Here is a 16860-nt window from a genome sequence, read left to right as displayed (position 1 = left end):
TCTTCACTTCCCTTTTCCTGTTTTAACAAGCCAACAATAATAATTCTATAGTCCTCTTCAGGTCCAACTCAAATCTGACTCTCTTTGAAGCCTCTCTGATCCCGCCAGTCAATACACTCATCTATTGTCCCAAATACTTAATCTTCCTTGTCTTGAAAACTCTGGAGATATCTTTTTTTTTTTTTTTGCAGGGCAATGAAGGTTAAGTGACTTGCCCAGGGTCACACAGCTAGTAAGTGTCAAGTGACTGAGGCCACATTTGAACTCAGGTCTTCCTGAATCCAGAGCCAGTGTTTTATCCACTGTGCCACCAAGCTGCCCCCACTCTGGAGATATCTCAAACCTAATATGTCAAAAAAAAAAAAAGAAAGAAATTATCTTTCCCCAAAAGACCCCCTTATTCTAAATTTCCCTATTCCTGTTGCCTATTACCCTTTCAATGTTGTCATGTATCCTCCTGAGTCATTTAAGAATAGGGATTGGGGCAGCTAGGTGGCACAGTGGATAGAGCACTGGCCCTGGAGTCAGGAGTACCTGAGTTTAAATCCAGCCTCAGACATTTAACACTTACTAGCTGTGTGACCCTGGGCAAGTCACTTAACCCCAATTGCCTCACTAAAAACAAAACAAAACAAAACAAAATAAAACAAAACAAACAAACAAACAAGAGTAGGGATTATACCCTAGCATTTTTTGTAGAACTCTCTTCACTTACCCCTAAGCACCCATCTCAGTAGAATGCAAATTTCTTCAGGGCATGAAATGTTTTGTTTTTGTCTTTATAGGCATAGGTCCTAGTACAGGGTCTGATATACAGCAGGAGCTTAATAGTTGCTTGTTGAGTGAATGACGAATAGGGTAAAATACAAACTACTAAATTATCCCCCTAGTGGCAGTCTGATGGGAAAATTATATTTGGACAATGGGAGAGAGGCTTAAATATTCTTTAAATCACCTCATTTAAGCAGTTACCTACCTCTGGTTTGGTCCAGTAGTAAGAAAGATATTCATAGCTAGTATTTATTTAGCAATTTACAAATATATCATTTATCCTCACAACAACCATGGGAGATGGGAGCTATTATTAGCCCTATTCTACAGATGAGGAAGTGAAATAGGCAGAAATTAATTGACTTTCCCAGGGTCACACACCTGATCTGAGGCTAGATTTGAAATCAGGTCTTCATGTCTTTAGGCACAGTAGCACCCTCTAGTTAGATAGGGCTAGCCCTGACCAAGGAAGAGGAAGAAAGGGAGCTGCGTAATCACTGGGGATATAAATCCGTGACACTGGACTTGTTGTTGCCATTCTGTCCAGGTGAACTTTCAGAAACATAGTCTCTACTGGCCCCAAACCCAAAGGTGTTTAATTCTTCCCAAGAAGTGGACTATAATATGTTGTGTTATTTCTACTTGACACCTTACTTTTAAGACAAGTTAAGTATCCTTCAAATAGCCTGTTTTTAGAAATAGAATGTAGAGAATGTCAATTCATTTAAAAAAGAGCAACCCGGGGCAGCTAGGTGGCGTAGTGGATAGAGCACCAGCCCTGGAGTCAGGAGTACCTGAGTTCAAATCCGGCCTCAGACACTTAACACTTACTAGCTGTGTGACCCTGGGCAAGTCACTTAACCCCAATTGCCTCACTAAAAAAAAAAAAAAAAAAGGTGGAAACCTAAGGGTATGCAAAGAAGAATATACACACAGTTGAAGTCCTTCATCAGGAAGTTTGGTTTAGAGATTTGTCTTTGTTATTATAAGGAAGATTTCAATGTCAGGGGTGGTATTGTTAAGAATTTTAAATTTAAAAATGCAATAATTTTTTTGAAAGAAAATTCATCCATCTTATGTCAAGGCAAGTGTTGTCACAGAGTAGTCAATGTAGTGCTAGATCTGGAGTCAGGAAATCTTTGATCAAATCCTGCCAAGAGAGCCCAAGACTCTAAGGTCTCTAAATTCCCTTTTGGCTCTGAATCTATGATCCAATTGTTAACAAGGATAGCAGTGCATAAAGTGCTGGCCCTGGAGTCAGAAAGAACTGAGTTAAAATCTTATCTCAGGCACTTAGTAGCTGTGTGACCCTGGGCAAATCACCTAACCCTGTTTCCTTCAGTTTCTTCACCTGTAAAAGGAGCTGGAGAAGGAAATGATGAACCACTCCAGTATCTCTGCCAAGAAAAACACAAATGGGGTCACAAAGAGTAGGATACAACTGAGCTACCTAACAACAAGTGGTCAACATTGCACCAATCAAATACATTCATTCTATCATTCAAGCTATAGCCTTCTCATTTAAAAGGCAACCAGCAACTGTCCGACAGTGCATCGTGGGAGGTATGGTGCTTAGCTCAAACATGCAAATTTTCATTTTCACATTAATGGAATCTTAGTTCTACAGAAAATTCATCTTTCACAAAGGGCATGCCTAGTACAAAGTACTAGGGGAAAAAACACCCATTAATATTTATAAAACAATTTTCACCATCAAAAGCGTATTGTTACATGCTTGATAGATTGTACAAATGAATTTTCCTTCTGAACAAATATCAAAGAAAGCCTTGGTACTTATGTTCCTGGGCTGTTTTGTCTTTGTCTTTTTTTTTGTTGTTGTTAGTGGTGTGCTAATTCAACTGCCTTGTTAGAGAATATGACTGACAGATGGAGGCCTTTGACCTATAAGACTTAATTGAACAATGTGCTTCAGAATTATGCTAAGGAAAAATACATTTAAGAAGAGAAATTCATACAAAAATGAAACATTAATAAAACCCACAGTGATGTAGAACTGTCATAATTAGTTTAAAAAAGATTTGTCTCCAAGCAGTATATCACATTTGATTTGTGATAAATAATTATAATATGCTATTCAAAGGTACACTGCCAAGAAAAAAAAAAAAGAAATCTGGACACTTTCAAATTAGTCTCTCCCTCCTCCCCTCCCCCTTCCAGTGCCACTGTTCAAGTATTTGTGTAATTTTCAGAATATTCTCTTAGTAGATGTGAAAATAGCAGACACAGGAGGGAGCTGAAAATATTCTTGGAAATTTGGTTTTTACGTAAGAAGAAAAAAAAAGCAACACCCACCAAAAACATGGCTTCCCACAAACATCAAGCAACAGTGCAGTTATTTAGGGAAATGAATCTTAAGGAGTTGAAACTGATTTGCTGATTAACTTTGTATCAGCCAGGGTTTGTTTCCAAAGAAGCTTGGCCAAAGGCCCACTGTTTGAAATTGGGTCTTAGCTATCAAACACATTGGAGGAGTCTGGGATCCAATTGATGAAGGGAGTCTTAGATATTAAGAAAAAAGAGCCGAGCTGTGAACACCACTGGCTAGAGAGAGAAAGAAATGAAATGGAATCCAATATCACCCTCATGTTTCCAGAAACTTTGTGACAGCAAGAAAGGCCTTGTGCTGCGTCCTATCCAAAATTCATGCTACCCTTTTGAAGTTCCACTTTATAATGAGGTCTATCTCTCATCAGAGGCATCACAGCCTGGTGGGTAGAGAGCTAGCCATAGAACCAGCGAGTTCTGGTTCTAACACTGTCTCTTACTCATATCAGTAGTGCTGGGGCAGCTAGGTGGCACAGTGGATAGAGCACGGGCCCTGGAGTCAGGAGGACCTGAATTCAAATTCAGCCTCAGATACTTGACACTTACTAGCTATGTGACCCTGTGCAAGTAACTTAACCCCAATTGCCTAAAAAAATCCAAAGAAACATATTGATAGTGCAATCCTGCGAAAGTCACTTAAGGTCTCACAGTCCACAGGCAGCTCTAAGACTCAGTTACTGCAAAGATGTTGACAGAGAAAGCTCATCACTAACATATCCATTACACAGTGAGCTCTCTGAGGGCAGGAATTGTTTTCACTTTTCTTTGTATCCTCAGACCTTAGTATAGTAGTAGGCTTCCACCAGTCACCGACGACCAAGGATCAGGGCTTGAAGAGCCACAGGCCACAGTGTGCCTGTGCAGTCCGATATGGGAGGCACAGCTCCTGCCACAACGAGGACATCGGAAAGCTGCGCTCTCTGTTGCCAGTCGGTTCCTGCGTCTCATTCATTTTTCTTCCTCCAGAGCTTGAAGGCCCATCTCAGCTGCACGCAAGCTGCTCCTGAGTACTGAACTCCACTGGGCGTGTTCCTTGGCCATCTCCTCCCAGCTGCCAATGTCTATTCCCAGAGCCCTCAAATATCACTTGCATACATCTCTGTAGCAAAGCTGGGGGCATCCAGCAGGTCTTTGGCCTGAGGCTAACTCACCATAGAGTAGGTCTTTAGGAATGTGCCTGTCTTGCATGCAGTGCCCATGACCAAGCTAGTGCAGCCATCTTTGTTTCAGTAGTGTGTAGATGCTCGGAAGTTGCGCGTTGGAGCACTTCTGTGTTGGTGATCCTATCTGACCAAGATATGCCAAGGATATGCCGAAGGCAACGCATGTAGAAGCTGTTAAGTTTCTACTCTTGTCTAGTATACATAGTCCATATTTCGCTGCCATACAGTAAGGTATTCAGGACGCATGCTCTATAGACAGAAAATTTGGTTTGTCTTGTTTACTGTTTGCCCAGATACGCTTGGCAAGCTTAGCCATGGTTGAAGTAGCTTTCCCAATCCTCTGATTGATCTCAGAATCAAGTGACAAATTGGGCAGCTTAGGTGGCGCAGTGGATAAAGCACTGGCCCTGAATTCAGGAGGACCTGAGTTCAAATCTGACCTCAGACCTTAGTATACTGCCATGTATACAGTTGGTACTTAATAAATGTTTGTTGGCTTAACTTGACTAAGAGGTCCCCATATCAATGAACTCATGAGTTCAGTCTCTATTCCTCCTCTTCAGAATGTGTGACATAGAAATACTGAGAAACAATCCAAAAAATGTGGAAGAGTATGATTTTCTTAGTAATTCTCAATGACTTCAATATTTTATGATTCTCATTTTTTTCTCCAGGGATCCTTTATAGATGAAATTCCTTCATAGATGAAGATCATATCCCATACAAGCCTCAGTAAATGCTCTTCAAAAGTTGTCATGCACAAAAATGAATAAATGAATGAAGTAAATGAATGAGTGACAAATTTTGCCAAACTGAGCTAGCCTTTTTCAGTTGATAGACACAGAATATGATCAAACTTGCACTCAGATTTGGGGGAGAGAGATTTGGTGGAACAGATCAGAGCTTATATTTCTATACAGTTAACATGTCACTCAGAGTCCTTTCTATGCCAAGAGAAGGCTTTGGATTATGATAAAAGGTGGAGAAGGTAATAAGCATCGATATAGTGCCTATTATACATCAGGCACTGTACTACACAATTTATAAATATTATCTCATTTGATCCTTACAACAATCCTACCAGGTAGGCACTATTATCAGCCCCATTTATAGCTGAAGAAACTGAGGCTAAGTGATCTGCCAGGGTCACACAGCTAATAAGTGTCTGAGACTGGATTTGAACTCAGGTCTTTCTGACTCCAGGTTCAGTGGTCTAGCCACTGTACCATTTAGTTGCTTCAAATTAATATGTATTTTAGATGGTAATATCTCATTGTAAGCATTGGCTTTGGATGGGAAAGGGCATACATTCTAATGAGAATGATTATAATCGCTAACATTTATCATTGCTTAAAGGTTTGCAAAACAAATATTATCTCACTCACAAAATAACCATGGAAAGTAAGTGCTATTATTTACCTTCATTTTACAGATGAGACTGACAGAAGTTAAGTGACTTGCCCAAAGTCACATAACTAAGGTACCTTTGAACCCAGGTCTTCTTGACACCAAGTCCAGTCCTTTATCCACTGCCCCACTTGGCTGACAAAGTCAAAACACATAAGAAAGTTAAATAATCCAGTGGAGGGAGCATCAGCTCTGGGTTCAGAGGACCTGCATTCAAATCCTGCTATTGCCATTCACTTGCGTCACTTCGCATTCCTTATCCCAAGTTTCCTTATATGTAAAGTGAGGTTGGACTATAGATGTTCTCTGAGGTTTCTTCTAGCTCTATGGTTATGAATTGTCTAAGGGGGTGTGGGAGGGACCACTTGAGAGCATCTATGCAATACATTTTATAGTGATAAGCCCTATGAAAATAACTTATTATTTATATTTTTGTGGATCATTTTACAAATAAGGAAGCTCAGAATAGGGATGGAAGTGAGTGGCCCAGGCCAACAGATGAATGATAATAGAAGGATTTGAACCCAGTGCTTATTAAGTGCAGTTCTCCCTGCATGCCAGATGCACTGTCTTTAAGTGGTATGGAGTATTAGACTTATAGAGAATCATAGACCTAGAGCTAGAAGGGTCCCTGGAGCCCCCTCATTTAACAGAAGAGGACTCTGAGGCCAGAGAGCTGAAGTCATTTTCACAAAGTGCCACAGGTCATCAACATCAGAAGCAGGTTTTGAACTGGGTCCTCTGATGCCATGGTCAGGCCTCTTTCTGATACACTGTGCTGCTGGCCCTAACAGTCAGCTACACTTTGCTATTTTATAACTGTACAACCTGCACTACTAACTGGAACAAAGGGGTAGCAGTGTGGGGCGATGCTCTCCAGGAGTTGTCAAGTGCAGGAATAAATAAAAGATTTGCCCAGTGATTATCCATGAATTATATTTTTTTCTACCAAAATAATTCACATATAAGCAGGGGGTTGAGCAAAATGACCTTTAGATCCCTTACAAATCAGAGAGTTGGTGGTTCTAAAAAAAGAATCAACATAAACTTTCCTCCAAATAGGTTCTATGCCAACGCAGTTGCTTCCAATGCAGATGGGTTGAGGTGGTAGAGACAGGGGCATGGGCAGAGAGGACCAGGCGGGATTTGAAATATTTTCAAAATTTCTTACTTAAAAACTAATCCCCAAGCTCAAAGATAAGCTGCCAAAGGTCACATGCATCCTAATAACTAATATGAATGGAAACACTCAGTAGAAAACTAAAATTATCAATTGGTGCTGTTCACTTTGCTAAGTTGAAATGGATGTTTGTTGCAGTTACTAAGTAAGAAGTCCCTTGAGAGTGGTTAGTGCCCTGAAGATGATGACAAATTTATACATCCAGTCATTAATCACCTCTTTCTAATTTGGTTTAACTTCACTATTGTTCATTAGAGTTATAAACCAACACATTCATTTAATTGTGATTATAATTCAATAGATAGACTTTTATGGTACAATGAGCAAATTAATAGTATTAGATAATTTTACTTTTTAAAAATCACACCAGAGTTGTCTTTTGATATATTATGCCCTAACACATTCATGATAGGGATAAAGAATTTTGCTCTTAATATTTTAAAATGGTAAATCATTAGCACGTTAACATAAGCATTGGAAATTTTGCTTTTTTCACTATTTTCCTATGGCATACTTTGTTGAATTGCTAAGGATATGAGTAAAGAGCATCACAGTCTTCAATTTAATTTAACAAATATTCATTCATCATCTCCTATGTGCTAGGCATACTGTTAAGTGCTAGAAAGGCAAGACATCATCAAGTTTGTCCCTGTCTTCAAAGAGTTTATATCTGCCTAAGGAGAAACAAAATGTACAAAGGTAACTAACTATAAAATTGATAGGTATAGAGATAGGATCTTCGAGTTCATTGGCATGGGGAAAAACCTGGAAATTCCCTGCACCAATGCAGAGCAGTTTCTTCTCTGCAATTTAGAGTCTTAGGGAGTAGTCTAGAGCCTAGATGTTTAAACTGTGGGTTGTGACCCCATAGGGTCATGTAACTGAATGCAGGGATCACAAAAAATTCAGCAACAGTAAAAGAGTATGTATTCCTATTTTATGTACTATACCTAGTCACGTAAAAATTTCTCAGATGAAAAGGGCTTGAGTAGAAAAAGTTTAATTAACTCTGATCTGGAACACTTAAAATACTAAGTAACCTGTCCAGGGTCACATAATTAGTAGGTGTCCAAGGTAGACTTGAAACCAATGGTACTGGTTCTGAGGTCAGCTCTCTATCCACTAGACCATGGTGCTCTCCATGAGATGAATGGAAAATAAAGAAATTGGAGGAAGGTCAATTGCATGGGCCTTAACAATTAGGGGAATCAGGCTTTAATCCAATTCAACAAATCTATTAAGTCCTTCCCTTAGGGAGTTTACAATCTAGTAGGGGAAGAAGAGTGGAATCAGACATATACATAAATTCTTTTTGATGCAGAATTTCCAACTTTGAGGTTAAAAAAGTGCATAGGGTTTGTTATTTTTTTTTCTTTTTTCTTTTTCTTTCTTTCTTTTTTTTTTTTTAGTGAGGCAATTGGGGTTAAGTGACTTGCCCAGGGCCACACAGCTAGTAAGTGTTGTGTCTGAGGCTGGATTTGAACTCAGGTACTCCTGACTCCAGGGCCAGTGCTCTATCCACTGTGCCACCTAGCTGCCCCTATTATTTTTATAATAATAAATTGATTTTTTTTTTTTTTGGTGAGGCAATTGGGGTTAAGTGATTTGCCTAGGGTCACACAGCTAGTAAGTGTTAAGTGTCTGAGGCCAGATTTGAACTCAGGTCCTCCTGAATCCAGGGCCAGTGCTCTATCCACTGTGCCACCTAGCTGTCCTAATAAATTGATTTTTAAAGGGAGTTGGGCATTTGTCTAAATTGTAATATTTAACTTCTCTCCTTTTTTGTTTAGATTTAATTGGTATTCAGGTATTGAATATTTACCCAAATTTAAAACAACAATAACAACAGAAATCATCACAAAATGTTGCTGGATTTTGCTATCAAGAAATCATAAACACAACTTTACTGGAAGCCACTTCTCCAGGATCATCACAAGCACAGCAACTGTTACAAATAATGAATTTCTACAAATGGTGTTTGTGAAAGGAAGAGGGATAGTTTATGATGGACTGGGTGCAAGATTTTGTGGACACTTGGCTGAGTGACAAAATGCAAAAAACAACTATTATTCTTTGGCTTTTCCAAACATGAATTTCATTAATCCAAACTTTTTTAGCTTAGTTCAAAACCTTCCACAATCCATGTTCTGCAAGGTGTTTTCCTGTTACTCCCCACTTCACATATTGTCTCTTACAACCATACACATTATACATTCCAATAACTTTGTCTTTACCTATCCAATTTCCTATGCCTCAAGTGTTTTCCGCCTCCCATCTCTACTTATTTTAATCTTATACATTTTCAATATCTACCTCCTCTATGAAACAAACCCTTTCAGAAATCTCTTCTTTCTCAGCTCTATCATAGTATTCTGTATCTCTCTCATATATTTACCACATTGTGAGGCATATTGTAATTAATATTGAAGTTATTTGGGCACATCTCTCCCCTCAAACACTAATTCCTTTATGGGAGGTAGTGTGTTTAGCTGTGAATTGTCAGTCCTATACTAACAGTGCATACTTTAATGTCTTTTCTTTTTCTTTTTTTTATGAATATAAATGAATTAGCTCCTTACTTGACATCATCATACAGATATCTAAGTTTGGGCATGGTCACTCTTGCCAGATTCCTCCATTAAGTGGTATTAGTAGAAGACAGCAATAATACTGCTGATTAGCCTCATTTTTTTGTTTGTTTGTTTCAGGTTTAGAAAATTCAAAAAATGCATTCCCTGTATCTGGTCATGTCACAGACAATGCAAAAATGTTTTTTAAAAACTTTTATATTTATATTTTTTCAGTATACATATACCAACAAAAGTGATTTCAAAATTTCCACTTTGTCCACTTGTATGCCAAAGGCCCTACCTAGTTCTTCCTTCTTTATCAGAAAAGGAAAAATAAAAATTTATGGTATCACTGGAGAACCACTATTTCTCATGAAGGAATATACTCAGTTTTACAGAATAGAAAACTTTGAAGGGAAAACTATTTCTCCTTGCTTTTAAATAGATGCAAATATAATTCTCTGTGTGTCTCTCTGTCTGTCTGTCTCTCTCTCTCTTTTTCTCTATCCCTCCACACAAACATGTACACAGACACAGACACACACACACATATATGTATGTACAGTTTCTGTTTTCATTTCTTAAACTTACTGAGGAATTACATAATTAGAATTGAGACTTTTTATACAAATGAATGATACCTTTTATGCACGATTATATATCAATAACTGGGCTTACACTAATAATCAAATAACTTCTTCTTGCCTAATTGCAAAAAAATTCCCTTTGACATTTAAGAACTACAGTTAGTCACTACATATCAGGATGACCTAAATTATAGATACCCCTCTGCTAGTGTCCTGTGAATTCTCTAGCTTGACACTTTGCTCTCTTTTATTTCTAAGCAATAGTCCTAAGAAAAGCCAAGAATATGATAATAATATTCTTTCTTTCTTTATACTTTTTAAGAAGGACAATGATTTTTAGTTTTCCATTTAAGTTCTATTGCCTCAGTTTCTAGATGTCTGAAGTATTTGTCCAGCTGTGCTGTTTTTTCCCTCCATTTCTGCTATTATTTTCTGCTAACCTTCAAACGTATATGTTCCACAAATATCCCTTTACTCCTTAGAAATTCTCCACTTTATTAAGATTTTCCATTTTTTCTTTTCCTTTTTTCATAGATGACATTTTTTTAATTTTATTTTTTTTAAGATTTTTTCCAATTATATGTAATGATTCTTTTGAGTTCCAAATTTTTCTACATCTTCCCTTCCTTCCCCCCTCCCAAAGCCAGCAAGCAATCTGAAATAAGTAATCATGTTAAACATATTAGTTTAACTGCATTAATCATGTTGTAAGAGAATCAACCAAAAAAGCAAAAAAGAAAAGAATAAACAACAACAACAACAAAACAAAGCAACAACAATAATGAAAATAGTATGCTTCAATCTGCATTCAGACTCCACAGTTCTTTATCTAAATGTGAAGAGCATTTTCCACCATGTCTTTTGGCATGTCTTGGATTATTGTATTGCTGAGAAGAGTCAAGTCTATCACAGATGATCATTACAAAATGTTGTTGATACTGTGTACAATGTTCTCTTGCTTCTGCACATTTCACTCAGCATCAATTCATGTAAATCATTCCAGGTTTTTCTAAAATCTATCTGCTTATCATTTCTTACAGCACAATAGCATTCCATTACATTCATATACCACAACTTGTTTAGCCATTCCCCAACTGATAGACATCCCCTCAATTTCCAATTCTTTGTCACCACCAAAAAAGCAGCTATACATATGTTTTACATGTGGGTCCTTTTTCCTTTTTTAAGATCTCTTTGGGATACAGATTTAGTAGTGGTATTGCTGGGTCAAAGGGGTTTGCATACTTTTATAGCCTTTTGTGCATGGTTCCAATTGCTCTTCTGAAAGTTTGGATCGGTTCACAGCGCTACCAACAGTGCATTAGTGTTCCAATTTTCCCACAACTTCTCCAACATTTATCATTTCCCTTTTTTGTCATATTAGCCAATTGGATAGGTGTGAAGTGGTACTTCAGAGTAGTATTAATTTGCATTTCCCTAATCAGTAGTGACTAATATGGCTATAGATAGCTTTAATTTTTTCATCTGAAAACTGCCTGTTCATATCCTTTGAACATTTCTCAATTGGGGAATGACTTGTATTCTATGTATTTAATTCAGTTCTCTATTTTAGATATAAGGCCTTTATCAGAAACACTGGCTATAAAAATTATTTCTCAGCTTTTGCCTTTCCTTCTAAACTTGTTGGCACTGATTTGTGCAAAAATTTTTAAATTTAAAGTAGTCAAAATGATCCACTCTGCATTTCATAATGTTCTCTATTTCATCTTTGGTCATAAATCCTTCCCCTCTCCATAGATCTGACAAGTAAACTATTCCTTCCTTTTCTAATTTGCCTGTGGTATCATCCATTATGTCTAGATCATGTGCCCATTTTGACTTTACTTTGGTCTATGGTGTAAGATGTTGGTCTATGCCTAGTTTTTGCCACACTGTTTTCCAGGTTTCCCAGCAATTTTTGTCAAATAGTGAGTTCTTATCCTGAATCTTTGGGTTTATCAAACATATTTCCAATTTTTTCTAAGACATTTACTCATGTTTATGTTGTGTTTTTCTTTCAAAGACCGTATTCATATCATTACAGAGTGTGAGAGCCAAAATTTGATATACAGAGTGTTATTTGGGTGACTCGCCTTAATATTGGGGTCCCAGAAATATGAGGGACCTTTTAGGTTTAACCCTCCCCTTTGAACTGCCCTTTTTAAATATTTCTCCCAGGCCAATAAGAAAGGAGCCTCTAAGCTTTAGTTCACAAAAGGATCAGATTTTATTACATGAGAATTAATTAAACAACAAAGGTGAAACTAATAAAAATCAAAGATAAGGAAATAGGAAAATAGAAATACAGAGAAATACTCTTAACTCTAAACTTAGCCTATTAGGGTTTTCTGAAATTAAACTCACCAAACACCTGAACAGCCTGCCAGTCTAAGGTCGTTCACATGCCACCTGGACGACAGTCGCCACACTGAGAGCACGAGCATGCACTGCCAGTGCAAGGGTCCCGAAGAAAAAAGGCCACGTTCCAGAAGACGCCTAGCTTTCTGGAGCAGCCTGCCTCCCTTCAGGGAGTGTTCAATCTCTTCTCCCCCCAAAGGGGAGGTCCTTCAAAACTGCCTTTCTGAGCTCAGTAGCATACATAACCTTGGGTGGGCCAGGTGTGGCCCCTCCCAAATGAGTTAGCTAAATATGGGGATATTAATCTTTACCACAAATAATTTGTACCACAAGAGGCAAAATCAAGCATTTGTATACTTCTTATTGAATATCTAAAGCAGTCAATGGTTCTTGCTCTAATTATATTCTTCCTCCTGGTGGTCTAGTTGTCGTTTTTGAAATTTTATTCCTCCCTGTTGGTTTCTCATTTTCTTTTATTCCATAAACTTTCATTATATTGGGGATTCTTTTCTGTTTACTCATTTCTTTATTGTCTCTGACTTTTAGAGGAGTTTAAACCTGAAATGGGAGTGGGATATATTTTTCCTTTCCTCAATTTTTTGGGAGACTGTTGTTCTCTTGTTTTGACATTACTATTATAGTATGTTCTCTAGTTTTGTATTATTCATTTGAGATGATGGAGAGTTAGGTTTCTCCATTTAGCCATACTGCCAGGATTCTCTCTAGTTTAGCATTTCTGCATAATAGCCAGCCTTTCCCAATATACCCAGACATTTGGTTACAAATTAGAATGGGGCAAAAGTTATAAATAAGAAATATTCATTGTCAGACTATGTTAGGTATTTACAGAAAATAAAGAATCGATAGAGGGATATTGATTAAGTATTTGTGATAGGATGGACACTGTGATAGGCCCTGGGGATAAAAGAACAAATGCAAAAGAGTCCCTGCCCAAAAAGAGAGTTTATTATTTTTTTTCCAGGGCAATGAAGGTTAAGTGACTTACCCAGGGTCACACACTTAGTAAGTGTGAAGTGTCTGAGGCCAAATTTGAACTCAGGTCTCCCTGAATCCAGGGCCAGTGCTTTATACACTATACCACCTAGTTGCCCCTTCAACTATATAACTTTAAAAGTAACTTTTCCAAGTTGACATCTATGAACACATGAAGAAGAAATTCTGGCTAATCTCTTGGGCCTGTAAGACTCACCCTTTATGCCCCAGAGGGTGTAAGAAGACAAAGTCTTTACTAAGGGCAGTTAGGAATGTTTGGATGGGGGCAGCAAGGTGGCTCAGTAGATAATGCACTGGCCCTGGATTCAGGAAGTCCTGAGTCAAAATTCGGCCTCAGACACTTGACATTTATTAGCTGTGTGACCCTGGCCAAGTCCCTTAACCTTCAATGTCCCACAAAAAGAAAAAAAAAGAAAAGAAAAAGAAAAAAGAAAGAAAAAAAAGAGAATATTTGGATAATCTGGGCATGGTAGCACGCGTGTAATCCTTCCTACCCTACCAAAGATGCTAATGTTAGTAGATCATCAGAGCCAGGGAATTCTGAAATGAAGTGGGCTAAGTCAATTAGAGATCTTCACTAAATCTAGAACCAATATGGTGAGCCCTCAGATACCAAGGGCCATTGGGATATCTAAGAAGGAAGAAAATGACCTAGATTAGAATCTCAGATCAAATCTCCCATGCTACAATAGTGGGATTAAGCCCCTGAGTGACCATTGCATTTTCAGCCTGCATAAGATAAGGGAAAGAGTCTCCAAAATCAAAAATATTTAGACAAACTGGGTTTGACAGAGAAGAGCTACAGTGCAGCCCTTCCTGGATCTCAGCTCCATTTTTGTCATAAGAAACAAATGTCTAGAGGAAGAGAGAAAAGGATGATGTTTCTAAGTAATTCAAGCAATTGATCCAATGCTTAGTATTTGGATGCTAACAAACCAAAAGTATTGAAATGTTAAATTCCATCATGGGAGTATTTGTGACTATGGCAGAAATGAAATGACAAAATTAAATTAATGCAAAGCTGTTGTTACAGTCTTCCGTGCAATTTAATTTATAGTTTGCATAAATAAAGAATCTGAATGCATTCATTTGTTTTCTCTCATTTTTTACCTTGTCCTTCTGGAGTTTCACCAAAGGGATTCACTTCAACCTGAGTAGCATCAATTTTCAGGAAGAGATTATACAGCTTCTTAATTTGATCTGCAGCCTAAATGTGATCAAGTGAGATGGAATTAGCCCCCCCAAAGTGAAAGAAAATGCATTTTGCTATGGTAATGAAACATTAAAAATAGAAAGTTACATCTATGTTCTATGTAAGGTTATCTGGAGGGGAACAAACCAGAAAAACAATTTGGCTATCGACTGCTATTCATTAAGAGAACTTATCAAAACTTCCTCCAGACACAAGACCAGACCATTATTAAAAAAAAAATACAATATTTTCACAATAATCTAAGAGTGCTATTAAGCTTTTTGTAAATTATCTTGTCCTATTAACTGGATTATGCCACAGTATGAGCTGTAATCACTAATGCAAACAAGCTCAATTTGAGCAAAGGTAAACATGATTTTCAGAGTTTATAATGACTGTGTCTTCTGTAGTATGCTGGAATCAAAATATTTTTTTAATATAAAAAGTCACAGTGATTAAGCTCATCAATCCAAGCCCATAATCTGTGAAGACAAAATAAAATCAATTATTTAATGTTTATTAGAAGCTGTTACCAGGGAAGAAAGTGAGAGCCCTCGGAATTTTCTTGTTTTATCCAAATGAAGCTGAAAAAGCAGCTCCTTGGTGACAGATATATAGAAGTCTATCCAAAGGCTACTGTGAGTGGCTTTACCCTCCCCATACTGTTACCTGCAAAGATGCTAATGTGTTCAAAGCTTTATGATGAAATAGAATAAGATGCATGGCTTGCATAACTGCGTTTGTGACATCTTTTCATGTTCACTGACTGTTAAGAAAGCCCTCTTTGCCTTCCTTCTTCCCCTTTAGTCTTCTCTCCATTCTTAAAGACGATCACAACTAGTTATTAGGACCGAACATCCCAACTTCCCTACTGGCACCTTTGACTTGAAAGCAGGAAGCTAAGGAAGTCAAGGAGAGTTTGTGTCCACTATGTCCCTGGCCCCGGACAAACATTCCTTTCCTGCGAGGGAATGGACTAGATAGTTGAACAACCAAGTCATTCATTCAGTGAGTTCTGATTTTGTTGTTAAGAAAGCAGAGACCCCACCATCATGCTCAATTCTTTTTTTTTTTTTTCCTCCTCATAACCCAGTAGTTAAAGGAAGGAATTTTCACCTTAGAAATGAAAAGACTTGGGGGCAGCTAGATGGCACAGTGGATAGAGCACCAGCCCTGGAGTCAGGAGTACCTGAGTTCAAATCCGGCCTCAGACCTTAACACTTACTAGCTGTGTCACCCTGGGCGAGTCACTTAACCCCAATTGCCTCACTAAAAAAAAAAAAGAAAAAAGAAAAAAAAAGAAATGAAAAGACTTGGAAGATGGTAGGTGGGGGAGGGGCACAGCTGGCTTCAAATACCCAAAGAACTCATGGAAGAGGATTATTACTTTTCTGCTTGGCCCTGGAGGGCACCAAAAGTGGGTGGAAGCTTCAGAGACAGAATTACCTTAACAATTAGAGCTATCTAAAAGTGAAATGGGCTGCCTCTGGAAGCAGTGGTTTCTCTTTCCTTACAGATCTTCAAGCAAAGGTTAGAGGGCCACACATTGACCATATTGTAGGATGGATTCCTGAGAAGGCACTGGTTGGCTACTGAGGTTGCTTCCAATTCTGGGAATTTGTGATTAAAGAAGCTGCTAGAAATAGCATTTTATAACATACATCTGTAAGGCCTAAAAAAACTTCAGGAAACCCCCAAAAACAAAAACAAAAAAATGAAAGAAAGAAACTTCAGGAAAATACTCAGAAATCTCATCAATTTTTATATCAGTGGGCCTTTTTTATTTCCTTCACAGAATAGATATATTTCATTTACATTGCTGTCTTATTATCAATAAGGGCTTGTTATTTAACATTTTCAAGCCTGAATTCATTTGATGCAAACTACTATAAGTTCAGAGGATCACAGAGCTGGAGTAAGAGCAGTCTTCGAGGTAATTTGGTCCCAAACACTCATTTTAGAGATCATAAGATCTTAGTGCTACATGGGGAAGGGACATTCTATGCCATATGTTTCATTCATGTTACTGAAGAAACTGAGGAAGGGGGGGAACTCACACAAGTATTAAGTATGAGAAGTGGAATTTGAACTTCAGACTTAGGGAAAGTGCTTTCTCTACTGTAATATTTTCATGTGTTAACCTCATAGGACATGTTACTGGATTGTAGGCTTCATGAGAAAAGGGCCCCTGGCCTGAGATTCATTGATCTTTTTACCTCATGAGACATCTTTTTGCTCTGAAAATCATAGGTGCTTCATTTTTTAAAAAATT

The 16860-nt window shown here is 37.9% G+C and overlaps 1 protein-coding gene across 1 annotated transcript in view; it reads right to left on the bottom strand.

Moving 5' to 3' along the window:
- Nucleotides 1-16860, bottom strand: part of SUCLG2 (succinate-CoA ligase GDP-forming subunit beta) — a 338383-nt gene that overhangs the window by 155638 nt on the left and 165885 nt on the right. Inside the window, exon 7 of the mRNA XM_043976600.1 lies at nucleotides 14507-14603. Coding sequence (XP_043832535.1) covers nucleotides 14507-14603 — 97 coding nt within the window. The remainder of the gene's footprint in view (nucleotides 1-14506; nucleotides 14604-16860) is intronic.

Source organism: Dromiciops gliroides, chromosome 1, assembly GCF_019393635.1.
Source record: "Dromiciops gliroides isolate mDroGli1 chromosome 1, mDroGli1.pri, whole genome shotgun sequence".
Classification (NCBI taxonomy): domain Eukaryota; kingdom Metazoa; phylum Chordata; class Mammalia; order Microbiotheria; family Microbiotheriidae; genus Dromiciops; species Dromiciops gliroides.
This window is presented reverse-complemented; position numbering and strand designations above follow the sequence as displayed.